The sequence below is a fragment of the Erpetoichthys calabaricus genome, chromosome 15, assembly GCF_900747795.2.
Source record: "Erpetoichthys calabaricus chromosome 15, fErpCal1.3, whole genome shotgun sequence".
Taxonomy (NCBI): Eukaryota; Metazoa; Chordata; class Cladistia; order Polypteriformes; family Polypteridae; genus Erpetoichthys; species Erpetoichthys calabaricus.
The window spans coordinates 94,130,826-94,146,997 of NC_041408.2; the positions used below are offsets into that span (position 1 = coordinate 94,130,826).

General features: G+C 49.4%; 1 protein-coding gene and 1 long non-coding RNA gene across 2 annotated transcripts in view; both read right to left on the reverse strand.

Moving 5' to 3' along the window:
• LOC127525969 (uncharacterized) overlaps positions 1-16,172 on the reverse strand; it is a 569,224-nt gene that overhangs the window by 429,235 nt on the left and 123,817 nt on the right. The window lies entirely within an intron of this gene.
• LOC114666103 (synapse differentiation-inducing gene protein 1) overlaps positions 14,932-16,172 on the reverse strand; it is an 88,298-nt gene continuing 87,057 nt past the window's right edge. Inside the window, exon 4 of the mRNA XM_028820837.2 lies at positions 14,932-15,115. Coding sequence (XP_028676670.1) covers positions 14,957-15,115 — 159 coding nt within the window. The 3' untranslated portion in view covers positions 14,932-14,956. The remainder of the gene's footprint in view (positions 15,116-16,172) is intronic.

Consider the following 16,172-nt stretch of genomic DNA (forward strand, 5'->3'; position numbering starts at 1 on the left):
CTCCACCCAGATGTGCTCCAGGTGCTTCCCGATTAGCTTCTGCTGGCACTCCCCAGTGTGGCGGAAGTACAGGCTGTGCACCCGGAAGCACTCCGGGTGTCCCTGGTCTTCTTCCTCCCAGCACTTCCGGGTGTGGTGGAAGTGCTGAGGACCAGGGCTCTCCAGGCATCGGGGAGTCCCCTGGCGGTGATCACGGGCCCCTATAGGGTTGAGCTTCTAAGCTCAGTTCCCGTGTTCTCCAAAGCCACCAGGGCGGTTGCCCCTTCTTGGTCTGGAGGAGGTGTAATCCCTCCTCCGGTCCTTCCGGGCATCCTGGCTGGGTGCCACCCCCAGCCGCTTGCCACACTGCCCGTCCACCAGCTGAGATCCATAAGGGCCAGCGGCCCGTCCCATGAGGGCAGGTCTCCCACGAAGCGGGTCCTACTCCTGCAGCTCCAGAGCCCGGTCCTCCAAAACAAGAACCAGAAACAGGGGTGGAGACGCTGCCTGGACACCACCACCACCTGGCGTCTGTCCGTGCTACGCACAGGCAGAGCTCCCCCCTTCGACTGGCACCTCGGGGCCTGCTCCTTCAGCACTCCTGCCGAGGTTTCTGTGCCCCTCTGGTTGGGACCTCTCGCGCCCCTATCGCCTCCACAGCCTCACGTCCTCCCTATTCAGAGGAACTGGCTCTCTTCCTACGATTCCTTCTCTTTCTCTGGGACGCTGTGATGGTTTGGGTCTCCCTATGGGAAAAGTATAGACCCTGTCCCATCTGTGATGCCATGTAGAAAGCCAGGCCCCGGGCACAGCCAGACAGACACCGTATGTCCAAAACACACACGTTTTTATTAAACTAATGTCCTGCACACAACACAGTACTCAGTCCTTCTCTTCCCGACTCTCCTCTACTCCTTTCTTCCCAAGCTTCGTCCTCCTCCTCCCGACTCTGGCTTAGGAATGGAGTGAGATGGCCTCCTTTATAGAGCACCCAGAAGTGCTCCAGGTGTCCCTTGATTAACATCCAAGCAGCACTTCTGGGTGTGGTAGAAGTGCTGCATGTCCAGACTCTGGAGCTGTCCAGGTGCCCCCTGGCAGTGCCACAGACCCCCACCGGGTTGAACTTCTAAGCTCCAATTCCATGGCCCCGATGTAAACCAAGGGGGCTGCCCTCTGGTGTCCCAGGGGAGGTACTCCTGGCAGTATGCCCATTCCCCCGGTCTTCTCTTGGAAAGGGCGTCCCGTCCGGGCAGGATCCCCGGCCATCCATCACACCGCCGAGATGGCAATTTGACAAACCCAAAGATGTGCGTAGTGCAAGGATGAGGAGATGTCAGAGAGCCTGCTGGAAAGACAACAACTCGCCCAATATGCCAACCAGAAGGTGGGCAAGTCCAGAATAAGATTTGTTTTGCTAACATTGAGGTTTCCTTGACAAAATCAATAACAAGGGCGCTGGGGACAGTGCACCTCCATCTTAAATAGTGTCACCTGAAGATGTCACTGTAGTGCTCTTAAGTTGTGTTGTGACTAACCCTGGATGAGCGTCACCAGGGCGGCAGCATACCTTGTGGCCACCGAGCCTCATTGCATAGATAAGAGAACTGAGGAGCAGCAGCAGAGAGAGACGGTCAAAGGCTTTAGGGTGCCCACCCATGTCTGCGGCCCACCCACTCTTTTTCAGAACTACAGAGTCCTCAGAAAGTCTTCATTTGTCACAATTCTGTTGTGGCCTAGTGCTAGAATCGGGTTAATTCATTTAGTCCTAATTTTGGGATCCTGAGGTGGTCCGTCGTGTGGTGGGCGTTCCCACCTTCTCTCTCTCTCTCTCTCATCAAGCAGCAGTTGATACCTCAGAATGACAAAGAAAAAAGAGAAATGTCTGCGGCCCACCCCTTCTTTTTACAGAGTCCTCAGAAAGTCCCGACAGACCAAATTTTAGGTAGGAAGCAGAAGATGAGATGTTAGTCCATGGCCGATGTCACACTACACGACTCTTAATCACGGGCTATGCCAGATTTACTGACTGAGCGCCAATCTTCTGGTTTTTCTGGCAGCCAATAGCATGCTGTCTGATGGCGCCAGCGCAGTACGAAGGGTTAACGGCCCTTGAGTCCTTTTGAACCTCTTCTAATCATATGTGAAACACGAGACATCAGACAGATGAGCTCCTCTTCTGCTTGTGACGTCCTTGTCCCTCATCTCTCACGTGTGCCGAGTCCTCAAGTAACCCGAGTAAAGATCTGCGCTGCACTTCACATCCAAGTCCTGGAGAAACCACAAGCCATGATCCTGGATGAGTGATAAGTGGGGGGACTCCCCGACGTCCCAGCTGAGTGCCACTTGTGACAGAACCAAACTTTCCAAACTTGGGGATTTCTGCCTCAAGTGCATTGTGGGGGCCCAGCAATGGAAAAAAAAAGAAGGAATTGGATGACGGCCATGAAGGGTTGGGTTAAGGCAGAAGGCACCTGGACATGCTTGCACACACACGGGACCACCTAAGAGTAGGAATGTGACGGTGGGTACTTTAAATAGCCGGGCAGGGGGGCCTGTCTAATGAGATACTGCTGGGGAATTTGTCACCTGTCACTGTCCTCGTCCAGGTCTCCTCTTTCTTTTATCGTCCACCTTCCTGACTCCAAGCTCACCAGCTCTCTGGAAGGAAATTGAATTCAAGCCCACCCTGGGACCCCACACTCACCATATTCTGAACATTTCCCTTCATTAATATGTGTTCCTGTTGCCATGGTGCTATTTGCTTCTGTCATTAGATAGATAGATAGATAGATATTAGTGGGCTTTACCAGGGTCCTGTCAGATGACGTCACTAACACGACTGTCTATGTCACTGGTGGCTCGAGGGAAACGTCGTCCAAGTCTTGTCCTTCTGGCTAAACTTTCAATGTGTTTCAGGTTCTGCGATTCAAGGCTCTGGTTATTCTGACTATGAGGTCTGTTTAGTGTTCTGAGTTTGATGAAAGCGAGGACCACAGCTCCTTCATCTTCTCATTTTCATCTTCTGACCCGTCCTATGCACCCTCCAACTTTGTCTGATGACCACCCCCCTACCCCCCCCCCCACACACACACCATCCAACCACAAACCACATTCAAGTGGAGTGGCCAGTGAGGGGTCCACCTCTGACCATCAGTATGGCCTGAAGACCAAGTGAGGAGCCATACACAGGAAAAGCCACCAGACCAGACAGTCCCGTCCTCAAGTTCTTAAGGGGGCCAGTGCTGACTGACTGTGTGGCGTCCTCTGTCACCTGCTCAGTTGGCCCCTAAGGTGCCACCGCTGCTGTGGAAGTCACCCTGCGTTGTTCAGGTCCAAAGATGGCAGGCACCTCCTCACCTCATGACTACAGAGCAGCGGCACTGACATCTCACATCATGAAGACCTTTGAGGGGCTCGTCCAATCCTCTTGTGAAAGACCACCTGAAGTTTACCTATCAGACAAACACTGGAGTGGAGGACATGATGACCCGTCTGCTCCACAAGGCTGGACACACCGTGAGGATGATGGTGTTTTGAATTCTCCAGCACCTTCAGTAACATCCAGCCATCTGTGTTGAGGGGTAAAGTCAGAGATGTGCAGATGGACGAGCCTGAGGGGGTCCTGATGGTGGGCGATCTGTGAGGCCGACCACAGTGTATGACAATCAGGGACTGTGCAAGTCACACTGGAGCACCAAAAGGGACAGGTCTGTCACCATGTCTCGTCACTCAGTACACCACTGACTAGAAATACAACAGCAGGTCAGGACACCACGGAAATTCTCAGATGATTCTGCACTTAGAATGAAATGCACTATATAATAGATAGATAGATAGATAGATAGAACTTTATTTGTCCCAGCTGGAAGTTTGGCTTTTTACAGAAGTTCTTTAAATGCATAAATAAACAATTAAATAAAGTTTACACACAAGAGACGTTTTCATGACACGTGTCATTATTTGTGCTCGCGTATCTTTTTCTATAATGTATTGGTGACATTTCACGATTTATTGATGTATTTGTATTTTTTTTTTATCCATCCATCCATCCATTTTCCAACCCACTGAAGCCGAACACAGGGTCACGTGGGTCTGCTGGAGCCAATCCCGGGCAGGGCGCCAACCCACCGCAGGACACACACACTCACACCAAGCACACATCTAACCTGCATGTCTTTGGCAGGAAACTCACGCAGACACGGGGAGAACATACAGACTCCACACGGGAAGCGAACCCGGGTCTTCTTACTGCGAGGCAGCAGCGCTACCCACTGTGCCACCGTGCCGCCCATTTTATGTATGTATGTATAGAAGGGGGGCTGACGAGGAAGAAGCGTTGGGCCTTATTTGAAGTGAAGTCCCCGATGGCCTCTTTTTAAAGTTTTCTGGTCCTCATTTATCGTTCGGTTTGAAACTTATTTCTCTTTGGCTTTTGATAAGAAGTCACGACGGGGCTTTCAATCGGTAATAAAACGGCTAAGGCGCTCAGTGTAAACGCTACTGACGTGGAGATACGATGAGGGAACACATTTATGGATTGTTGGTAAAATAAAGAAAAGTAGCAAAGAATCCGTTCATCTTGGGTTTGTTTTGCGTTATTTGTGTTTTTACCGCGCGACCTTGGGGTCCCTGCCTGAGAAGGACATGCCGCTCAGGTGGCCGAGGGGACATGATGGCGATAAAGCAGCTGCGCTGAGTGTGAGTTGGGCGCAGTCCCTCGATTGTGTCACCCAAAACTGGCAAACTGAACTGAGAACAGCAAGCCGAGCCTGGCAGGCATTGAGGAAAGGCGCTATAAGCTCGTTGTTCTTCCCACAATGCGCCCCTCATTCCCAGCTCCGTTTTAGTGATGCAGCGCCGTTCTGCAATGGCTTAATATCCAGATAAAGTGCCGCCGTCAGTCTACTCGAATGGCCGGTAAATTACAATCCCGTCGGTAAAGGCGGGGGCCGTCGGCTCTACGAGCCCCCATTTAGCTGTCCCTATCGATTTTTCAGCAGCGCCATTGATCAGAGCCGCTCAGTGATTTGTTTTTGTGGACATGCGCCATGAAAGAAACAGACAAAGCGGCATGTCGTCACCCCATTGTCACCCGCCACGCTTCGTCTTGTTACACGATGCCCCTGCGTTATTCACAAACTACTTCGTGCTCTGGTCTACAGGAGGCCATTTATTAATTTAACTTAATCCTCGTAATTTAAACTCGGGTCCAGGGGGAAGATGTGAAAATGAAAAATGAGCTCACATTAGAGCATCGAACCAGCCATTCGTCTGCTGTATAAACCCCTAAATCCCATGTCAGGGCCGCAGGGCGCCGGAGCATTTCCAGACCTCAAGAGGGCACAGGTAGGATGAGGCTCTGCTCGGGGTGCCAGTCCATCAGAGGGCATTCTAAGGCTCACACCCGACATTTAAACCCGCGTCCGCTTCAGTTCATCTAATCTTTAAGCGCAGCAGCAGCAGAAGCCAAACCAGTAGGGGGCGCCAGACCTTCACAGACCACAGACAGACATTGACGCGCAAAGGACCGATGCAAAGACCCGGATGTGTCAAACGGGATGTCCTTTAAGTTTAATCGTAAGTCACAGTTCCATACATTTTTATAACTACAGTTTATGCGATGAAATCTCTTCTTATAATCAGTAAGAATTTGTAAGAAAAAACACAAATTACTTTCGGTGGACTTTTGAGCCCACAACAACATTCCTTGTTTTGACTAAACGTAAAAAGACAGCAGAGGGCGCTGTTTGAGATTTCCTATCGGTGACGATTTGCTGTTACATTCGTTGAAAAAAAAAGATCAGGAGGAGCAAAAGAAGAACAGAGGAGCTCGCGTGCGACCACCCATAGAATAGAACTGCTGCCAAAGGGGCTTCAACAAAGTAACTAAATGAAGGGTCTGAAAACATCTGGGAGTGAGAGACTTCAGTTTGGGATTTATAATTCATTTTTGAATCCTACCGGAAAATATGTCGTGACTTCGTCATTCTGAGTTTTCGAGTGTAGACTGATGGGCAAAAATGGGAAATTTATTAATTTAAAATAAGAGTGAAGGGGTCCGAATACACGCTGACTCTATCTATCTATCTATCTATCTATCTATCTATCTATCTATCTATCTATCTATCTATCTATCATATAGTGCCTTTCATATCTATCTATCTATCTATCTATCTATCTATCTATCTATCTATCTATCTATCTATCTATCTATTTATCTATCTATCTATCTATCTATCTGTCTGTCTGTCTATCTATCTATCTATCTATCTATCTATCTATCTATCTATCTATCTATCTATCTATCTATCTATCATATAGTGCCTTTCATATCTATCTATCTATCTATCTATCTATCTATCTATCTATCTATCTATCTATCTATCTATCTATCTATCTATCATATAGTGCCTTCTATCTATCTATCTATCTATCTATCTATCTATCTATCTATCTATCTATCTATCTATCTATCTATCTATCTATCTATCTATCTATCTATCTATCATATAGCGCCTTCTATCTATCTATCTATCTATCTATCTATCTATCTATCTATCTATCTATCTATCTATCTATCTATCTATCATATAGCGCCTTTCATCTATCTATCTATCTATCTATCTATCTATCTATCTATCTATCTATCTATCTATCTATCTATCTATCTATCTATCTATCATATAGCGCATTTCATCTATCTATCTATCTATCTATCTATCTATCTATCTATCTATCTATCTATCTATCTATCTATCATATAGCGCCTTTCATCTATCTATCTATCTATCTATCTATCTATCTATCTATCTATCTATCTATCTATCTATCTATCTATCTATCTATCTATCTATCTATCTATCATATAGCACCTTTTATCTATCTATCTATCTATCTATCTATCTATCTATCTATCTATCTATCTATCTATCTATCTATCTATCTATCTATCATATAGCGCCTTTCATCTATCTATCTATCTATCTATCTATCTATCTATCTATCTATCTATCTATCTATCTATCTATCTATCTATCTATCTATCTATCTATCTATCTATCTATCAGTGCCTTTCACTCCTAAAACTAAACCCAAAGCTAAGCCCCAATTCCAAATATTTTTTGGATGCCATCTGCATTGCCGTCCCTGCTGCTGTCCCCATTCTGTCCGTTTGCCACACTTGGGGTCCCGCTGGGTGGACTTTTAGAAATTTGATTTTGACTTTAAAGGAAGGTCTTCTGCTAGAAATGCGGGGACAATCGCCTTGAATTTACCCCTTAGGTGTGTTTATAGCTGAGACTTTCGAGAGCCCGAGGGTCTTGTCACAGTGAACTTTTGCCCCTCTTTCTGTGGCACCTTTAGAAATGACCTGCAAATACCAAACCCCAGCCCAGTAATCTGATAAATCACAGGTCGCTTTATAAGCCAGAGGGCTCCTTCTTTTAATTATTTGTTTCAAGCAGCGTTGACGCCCTGAACGCTTTACTGCCCCCCCTGTTGTCCTCTCCGTCCCCCCATCTTGTCCCCCGCTGGTCTTCACGTCACCTCTTTTGTGTTTCAGCTCCTGCTCAGGCCGATTCCCTGATTGCATTTACACCATAAATCTTTTCTTTATTCTTTTTTGTCCCCAGCCGTCTGGAGGCGGTGATGGATGACTGCGAGTGATGTGGTTTGAAGCCCCTGGGGGGAGGAGGGGGGGGGGGGACCGCAAACACTGATGCCCGCCTGGCACTTTTTAATTAGTGCCTTAAACACACAAAAGCAGTGGCGCTCGCCCAGAGTTGAGGAGACCAAATTACTCAGACACAGCGGGTCCCACACACACACCTGGGGGCCATCTGCTGCTATGGTGCTGCTAGGGTTAAATTCCACAAAGTCTGTCACACCCCCCCTGGACAGTACAATATAGTGCCTTTCAATGCTGGCAGGTGATTGGCAGGTGGCCCCACCTCTTGTAGGACAAACCCCCACAAAACACACAGGACAACACAATCCCAAAATAAAGAATCAACGACTCAAAGATGAACCAAAGAGACATTGAACATGAACCCCCAGCCCCCCCCCATGGTGCGTTTCATGGTACGCTCCATGTGTTTTGTAGATGGTTTCCCAAGAAGCAGACCACCAGCGTCTGCCCTCACCTTGCCCACAATCCCAGGCGGTTCATTTTCGAATGTGAGTTCTGGGGCTTTTGGTGATTTCTGGGAGTTTTTGAACCCGTGCTCCGTCTAGAGAGGTCGCTTTGGATTTGGGATTTGGACTTCAGCTCACCTTGGACTGCCTGGCCTGGACCCCCTGGTGTCACAGAGCACTTTCTTATCTTCTAAAGTTTCTGGGTTGCCTTCCGTGTGGCCAGCCGGGGTTTTGTGAGGGGAGTTCCCCCTCTAGTGGGCATTTCTGGACCTGCTCAGGACTTAAGTGCTTGGCCGGTCGGTCTAAGACACTCAATATAATCTTTATGTTTGAAATGAAGTTTATTTTATCTCCCCACTGCTGACATCTATTATCTGGGTGTGTGTAAGCCTTGAGTGTGGACCCCAACTTTCGCAGAGCTGGGGGCTGCTGTGGCTGATGGGTTGTCTTTGTTCCGAGGTGAGAAGCAGCCGGGAGTTTGTGGAGCCACAGAGCAGCGGGAGGGTGGGTCAGCTGACAAAGAAACCGACGGCCCTTTTCAGGTTTCACTGCCCACCCGTCTTGTGTTCCTCGTCTCTCGTTACAATACTGAGGACCCCTCTGTTATGCTATTAGGTCACTTAAGAGCCAGAAAAGAACTGATGGGGGACAAGGTGGGCATGGTGGGCTCCAGAAGCTCAATTTTTACACCTTTTATTGTCAAAAGTGCTTCATGAACACCAACCCCAAACTAAACAAAGTCATAAAACCCTGAAGGGCTCTGCTGTGACCTCTGCGCTTGATAAACCTTCAGGGTCTTCCTTTATGTGAAGATCGGCCGACTTTCCCTCCACAGCTCCCTCACCATTGAAGCGTCCCGTTACAAGTTTGTGGTGTCCTTGTTGTCCCGTCTGTGAAGTTCTTACTTGCACGTGCCCATCTACATGCCACACGTTGCCACACTTTGGGCACTCACAATTCACTTCAGTTCAGCATATTTTCATATGGTGCTTGGCGGGCACCTCAAGGTCTCTGGTGATGGTAGTTACCCTCCGCTCCAGGGGTTGGCGCTGTGTTCTCCTGCCTTGTCTCCTCCTCCCTCTGATGTCACTTCCCTCCTGGACCTGCCCCTTCCTGCCTGGAAACCACATGACTGGAGGTTCAGCCATTTTCTGACTTTTCTTCCATTTACTCCACGTTATTCGGCGCCACAGACGAGCCCTAAACCTCACTCTGTGCTGCTTCTCTTCTTCACGCCATCCTCCTTTACTGGGCAGTCAGTGAGCCCAGAATGACAACGAGACAGGGAACACTGGAATCACAGAGGAGCCCATTGACAGCCGCATGGGCTTCAAGTGTGGCACCCCAGTGGGTCGGTACCTGAGAGATGGACTGTCACAAATGTCGCTTGAGGAGACCTGGAGAAGCCAACCACACAAAGCAGCCCCTGATAGTGTGAGGGGGCACACACTGCGCCCACATGTCCCCAACTGGCTGGGGTGTGTGTCCACCAAAGTGTGAGTCCTGGCCTTGGGTCTTCTCACCAAACAGGGGGAAAGTGTGGCAGACCATTTGCCTCTGATCCCAGGTTGGCAGAGGGAGGTGATGCTGGTGGGCACAGCAGGTGGGCATAAAGGATGAAGCAGCCGGGGGTACCTGGAACCACAGAAGACCTGAACGGCATGGCGAAGTGGCAGCTGAAGAAGCCACCGGTCCTTTTCAGGGTTAAATTCCACAAAGTCTGTCACACCCCCCCTGGACAGTACAATATAGTGCCTTTCAATGCTGCCCACCATTCCCAGTCCTCCTGTCCCTTTTGGAATGCACACCTTGAGTCAGGATTAGGGGTGCATTCATGAGCTTTTTATGGTGGTCTGCCTGCCAACAATCGTGTGCATTATTCTGGGGGGCCTGGATGGAGCCGTTGTTTGTCACACAGGCTGATGATTCGGCTCCTACCTCCATCAGGGGATGTCAGGAAGCCCAACCTTGGATAAAACTGCCAGCCGAATGTTGACCACAATAATAACAATAAAGGAGACGCTGCCAGGGACCCCAGGAGGGGCTGCACCAATGGGGTTTCTCTTGAGTTAATTGCTCTCCTGCCAGTGATGGCACACCAAAAGGCAAGGGAGCCACATGAGGAGTTGGTGACATGTGCAGAAAACCAGCGGGGGTCCAAAGATGTAAAATAAGGCAATTTGTGGGGGCACTGGCATCCTGCCCGGGTCTGATTCCAGGCTAACGCTTGGGGCTGCCAGGACAGGCTTTGGCTTCCCATGAGTCCCTCCTGGTAAGGGAGTGTACCACAGGTTGTAATGATCTTATCCAGTTTTGGCCACAAGGGGCAATTCAGGACCCCCCAAACCTCCAACACAAGCCCCTGGTTCAAATCACATATTTAAAACTCACAAATCCTTCCTTCCTTCTTTTCTTTTTCCTCTCAACCCTCCTCCTCCTCCTCCAGACTCTGACATCCCAAATGAGACGAGGAAGCCCCCTTTAATGTTGGACCCCACAGTACGTCCTGTGCCACAACATTGTGCCAGGGAAGCACCTTCGGGTCGGGCCGACGCTCCTCAAACATGCAGACAGCCATTCCCTGCAGCTCCCCCTGGTGGTGCCAACACAACCCAGCAGGGCTGCCCAGAAGGACTACAGTTCCCAGAATCCCCTGTGGGTGTTTGAATTGCTTACTTTGTTTAATGGTCTCAGTGGCTTTCAGTACAACCCGTCTGTGGCGCTCATGCTGGTGAAGGATGTGCGCCAATTTATGTTAATTCATGAATGGCCTTCAGCCGAGAGGCGAGTGGAATAAAAGGGAGCCAAGCAGAAGAGAAGAGACGTAAGAAACGGCGACATAAAGAACGAGTAACAGCAAAGGGCAGAATCAGCCAGGCTGGTTGTTTAGAGAGGAGCAAGATGGGGGGCTGGGGGGGCCGATGTGTGGTGACCGAGGGAGCAGATGGAGAACTAGGAGAAGACAGGAGGGTCTGAGTGAGGGCAAGGCACACTGGGGCACTGAGGTGGCAGCTTACTAACAGTGGTGACCCAGATGAGATGGCAGTCCAGGTCTGCGGGTACCAGTGGAGGTGGTGGGTTGAGTCCTGAGTGTGAAGCAGAAAGAACGCAGAGGGTCACCTCTCCATGAACCAATGGTTTTAAATGGATTGTGGCCAAAAGGGGGCGGCACTGAGCCCCAAACCACAGTGAATGTCATTACACAAATATGACTTGCCAAGTGTGCCAAACAACAAAGCACAGCTACAGACAAGTGGATGTCCTCTGCTCTCCTCCAGTTGAGTGTCGCCCGCTGCCCCCCGACTCTGACACATCCAAGTGAGGTGGTGGGCTCCTTCTAAGCTGCACGCTTCCAGTGCCACAATAAGTCCTCACTTCCAGGTCATGTGGAAACCAGGAGCCCCCTAGGGACCCCGACAGGCCTGCACTTCCAGACTCCAAGTCCCATGTACCCCTGCGGGTGTCCAAACTGGCAGGCCTCGGGAGGACCACTGCCACCTGTCATGGGGGAGGATGGAACTGCTCCGGACCTCCGACTTCTGCTGGTCCGTCCTTTATATGCCTTTAGTTCCCGTCTGCCCTCCTTGGCACTTAAACTGTATTATTTGGGTTTATTTATCGGCACCCAAGATGCTGCCTGATTGTAATGGCACTCATTTTAAAGAATATTTAATTTGACAATTCTCAGGTCTGCACCTTCTCACACTTTGATTCTCATTTGTTTAATAAACCGTCTGGCTTGCCTTCTCACTTGCTCAGGTCCATCCTCAGTTCACGGCCATCGATGTCCCTGACCAAGGCAGTGGACACCAGGGGCATCACAGTTCAATGGCCAGGGGACGCTACCCACTGGTGTCCAAATCCATCCATTTTATAGTCCCATCCAGGAAAGGGACATCAGTCCAGTGTTACACATGAGAGACGCTATATACAAGGAGAGTGTGGGATATTCTGTTGGGAATTGCAGATGAACAAAGGTTTAAAGTGCTTCCTTAGTGAAAGGCGCTATATTAAAGGACAGCCTGAGAGGTGCTGTGTCCTCCACTGCGGCTCTGTGGTTATTGTTGCTCCCTTTTATTCGTCCCTTTATTTCATTTAAATTTTCTTCTGTAAAAAAAAAATAAATTATTCTTCGTTTTTCCGCATGCTAGAAAAAAAAACCGGACTCTCATATGCCGCACCTGCCCGTTTCTGCTGTGAATATTAATGGCATCGTTGTCATCTTTTCCTGTCCTCAGGGACTGCTGGCCTGGGAATTTCGATCTTTGCTGTCATCTCTGCTTCTTTAGTACTTCGATGCTGCAACCTGCCATAGCGCCCCCTTTCTGTAACTCCCAGAATTCAATTTTTGCTGCCATTCTCAGTCTGACGCTGGCATGTTTCACAGGATGTGCCCAGTCGAATCCACAAGCAGGGCAGTGCCAACTCACAGTGCTCTGCATTTCTCCAGACGGCATCTTCTGAAGGTCTGTGGTTGGCGTCCCTTACCACACAAGTCAGTCAAGTTTCTTTTTTTTTTTTTTACTTCCAAGAAGGTCTGATGATGGGCATCCAGCTTGATCATCACCATCTGCCCCCCCCCCCCCCATCCCACTGCTCTCCATCAGCTGTGCAAGGCACCTCGCCAAGCTCTCCGCAGTCCGTGCAGTCTGCCCACATTTCATCTTCTGCCCACTGAGCTGCGGAAAGACATTGGCGGCCTTCTGCTCAGAATTAAACAAAATCGATGAGGTTGGTGAAATACCAAAGCAAATAAAACAAAGTGTACCAGTCAGCCTTTTTGGGGGGAAGACGCAGTAGCAGATGAGCGCCACTTTGCCGCTGGCATTCTTGTGAGTTTCACACAAAGATGCCTCTCTCTTCACAGCTACACTCCCTTACTCATCCCCACTAACTAGGGGACTGACATACTGTCGGTAGACATGAAGACGCCTCTGATGCCAGGCCTGAAAGTGGCAGACTGGCACAACAGTACAATTAATGGAAATCTAACTCGTGATGCAAACTGAATGCTATTCCACACTAAAGGCCTGCTCATGTACGCTTGTTTTAAAAAAAAATTAAACTGCACTCTCACAGGGTGGCACGGTGGCAACAAGGAGACGGGCATTCGATTCCTGGGTGCTCCCTGTGTGTGGAGTTTGCAGGATTTCTGTGTGGCTTTGCTTTGGTTTCCTCCCACAGTCCAAAGGCATGGTGCTTAGGTGGGTTGGTGGGCATAAATTGGCCCCTTGATGCATAACTGCCAGTGCCCTGTCCAGGTATTGTTCCTGCCTTGTGCCCGCCGCTTGCTAGGTCAGGCTCCAGCTTCTCCACAACACTGCATTGGATAGAAAAATGGATGGGTGGATGGACCGATAATCTCTGAAAAGGATAAGGGGTCCAGTTTAGTGATGGGATGAAAAGTGTTTGGGGGGGGGGGGTGACAGCAGCACACGTGACACACACTGGGCGGGCAACGGGAACGGCTGAAGTGAAACGCTTTGTGGGAGTCGTCCTCACACTGATGCCTGCTGGATGTTTTTATTGAAGAGAAAAAATGAATAAAATGAAGCTTAAGAATTGAAGACAAGACTCTTGACCAATGAAAGAGGAGAGGCGGAGCTTATCTATCTATCTATCAATTCAAAAGATCTGCATTATTTAAACGCATTTCCTGTTTATGGTGTGTTTTACAGGGTTAAATTTTTACTTGGTATGCCAATCCTGAGTGGCACTGGGGGTTAACGACCAACACAAAGTTTTGTTTTTATTGGGCGCTGGGTCGTTGTATCTGAGTTTCGGGGATCAGTGATGCCCCCTAGTGCCCACAATATATATTACATAATGTGTGTGTGGGTGTGTTTGTATCAGAGTTTTTATCTTACTGTGTATAAAATGAAACTGTTTCGGACCCTTGCTCTTGTACCCCGTCCACCGTCCAAGACATGACACCCCATCAGCGTTATGAAAGGCGCATTAAAAGCCAACAAAGTGGAACCTTACTGTGAACCCCAGTGGTGGAAACTGTGCCCTGTGCCCCCAGTCAGCCCATTCTGTTGGGTGAAGGGCAAGTCGTTGGTATCACAATGTCGTTTTTTTTTCTCTGACCCCCCCCGTTACCCCCCCATGCCGTTAACACAGAGGGGTCGCAGTGTGGCATGTCCTTTATTTACAGTACACAGTGCTCAGCTGGATGTTCACATGCACCTGCTTCACGCGCGTTTACGTCATTTGGTTGGCCGCTGCATGACAGTCCAGTCATGCCCGCTGTGCCCGCTACCGCCGGGCATTGTCTTTTTCAGTTGTCGTTTCCTCCAGAGGCAGAGGGACACCCCCCCCCCCCCACCCTCCGCTGCAGCCTGGGATTTGGGTACGAAGGTGGCAGAGGTGGGTCGCTGTGGGTGGAGTGGAGTAGCTGAGTATTCATGCAGAACATGAAGGAGTGCAGACAAGAGACCCTCGAAACGGGCTGATGGGCGGCAGGCAAGACGTGTGCAGCAGATGACGAGGGCCAGCGCTTCGAAAATGTCCACCGTGTGGGCCTCGTAGTCAGCAGCACATCAAAAAAAAGAAAAGCCAAGGAGCTGAGAGTGGCACTTTATGTCCTCTTCACCTCTTGGCACCCCGACGGCGTGAGGCTGGCACAAGGGGGCGATTCAGTGCTTCATCAAGCTTAAATATTAGAAAGCGTAGCAAAGGAATCCAAAAACAAAGCAGCGCCGAGCTCCTCTAGCAGAGTCTTCCCACCGTATGCCCACCTCATGTCGTTGTGACACCATTGGCACCTCTCGCTCTGTGCCACCCTTTAGGTGCCTACGACATTTTTTCAATATTTCAATTTTTTTCTCAGAATAGTTGATCGTTATAAGTGATTGTTCTTTGAAAGGTAGGCAATGAGAGCCACAGCCACCCCGACGTAAATCCCCGTCCCGATGGTGATGGAGAGAACAGCCAGGAAAAGGGCCCTTCTGGAGCTGGAGCTCGCCTGGTGGAAATCGCCCTTGGCCACCGCCTTGTTTGTCTGAAAGAAACAAAGAGAAGACATTCGGTTAGTGAGGGCCCCTTGTTGGAATGAACGCCCCCACTCAGAGACCACTGGGGGGGCACCACTGTCCCGCCGTCCTAAATTCAGACCTTTGAGAGCCGCGACGCAGAACTCCTGCCTGACGTTTGACCCTGTGACCTGACCTGACCACACCTCTAGTTGTAACCATGGAGATGACTGCGCAGTCACGTGACCAAACCTCTGTTTATAAGTACGGTATGAAAAGCTTGTGACCGCAGAGCACAACACAAACCGTGTGGCAGCGATAAAAGCAGAATTTCTACTTGTGGCGGCCCATTTGATGGCCACGTTGATATTCTCCTGGTCAGCAGGGGGCAGAGTTTGGTCAAACAATGTCCAATACAGAGGAAGGGAACCGTTCACATGACTGTTCAGTGGAAGACGGTGATGCTTGATTATGGATGGAGTGAAGAACGTTGATGATCTCGTTACAATGGCACCTTTATCAGGCTGTGCCAGCTATTACAGACAGAGGTCGAGGAGGAGGAGGAAAATGAAGATGTGGAAGAAGAGGAGGAGGTCAAGGAGGACCAGGAGGAGGTTGAGGAGGACAAGGAGGATGAGGTGGATGAGGAGGATGTTGAAGAGAATGAGGAGGAGGATGAGGATGAAGAGGAAGATGAGGATCTGGAAGAAGAGGAGGAGGTCGAGGAGGATGATGAGGTTGAGGAGGATGAGGAATATTAAGAGGAGAATGAAGAGGATGAAGATGATGATGAAGAAGACGATGAGATGAAGGAGAATGAGGAGGACAAGGAGGAGGACGAGGATGGAAAAGAGGATGAAGAGGAGGAGGATGACAAGAAGGAGGGAAAAGGAGGAGGAGAACAAGATGGAGGAGGATGAGGAGGATGAGGAGGAGGACAAGGAGGAGGACGAAAAGGAGGAGAAGAGCAACAACAAGGAGGAGGAGGAGTGCCTGTGTTTTCCATGTTTCCTTACATTCTGCTTTGTCACGTTTTGCAATTTCTTTCCATGACTTTGTTGCCATCTTAGCACCTCTGCCATCTTG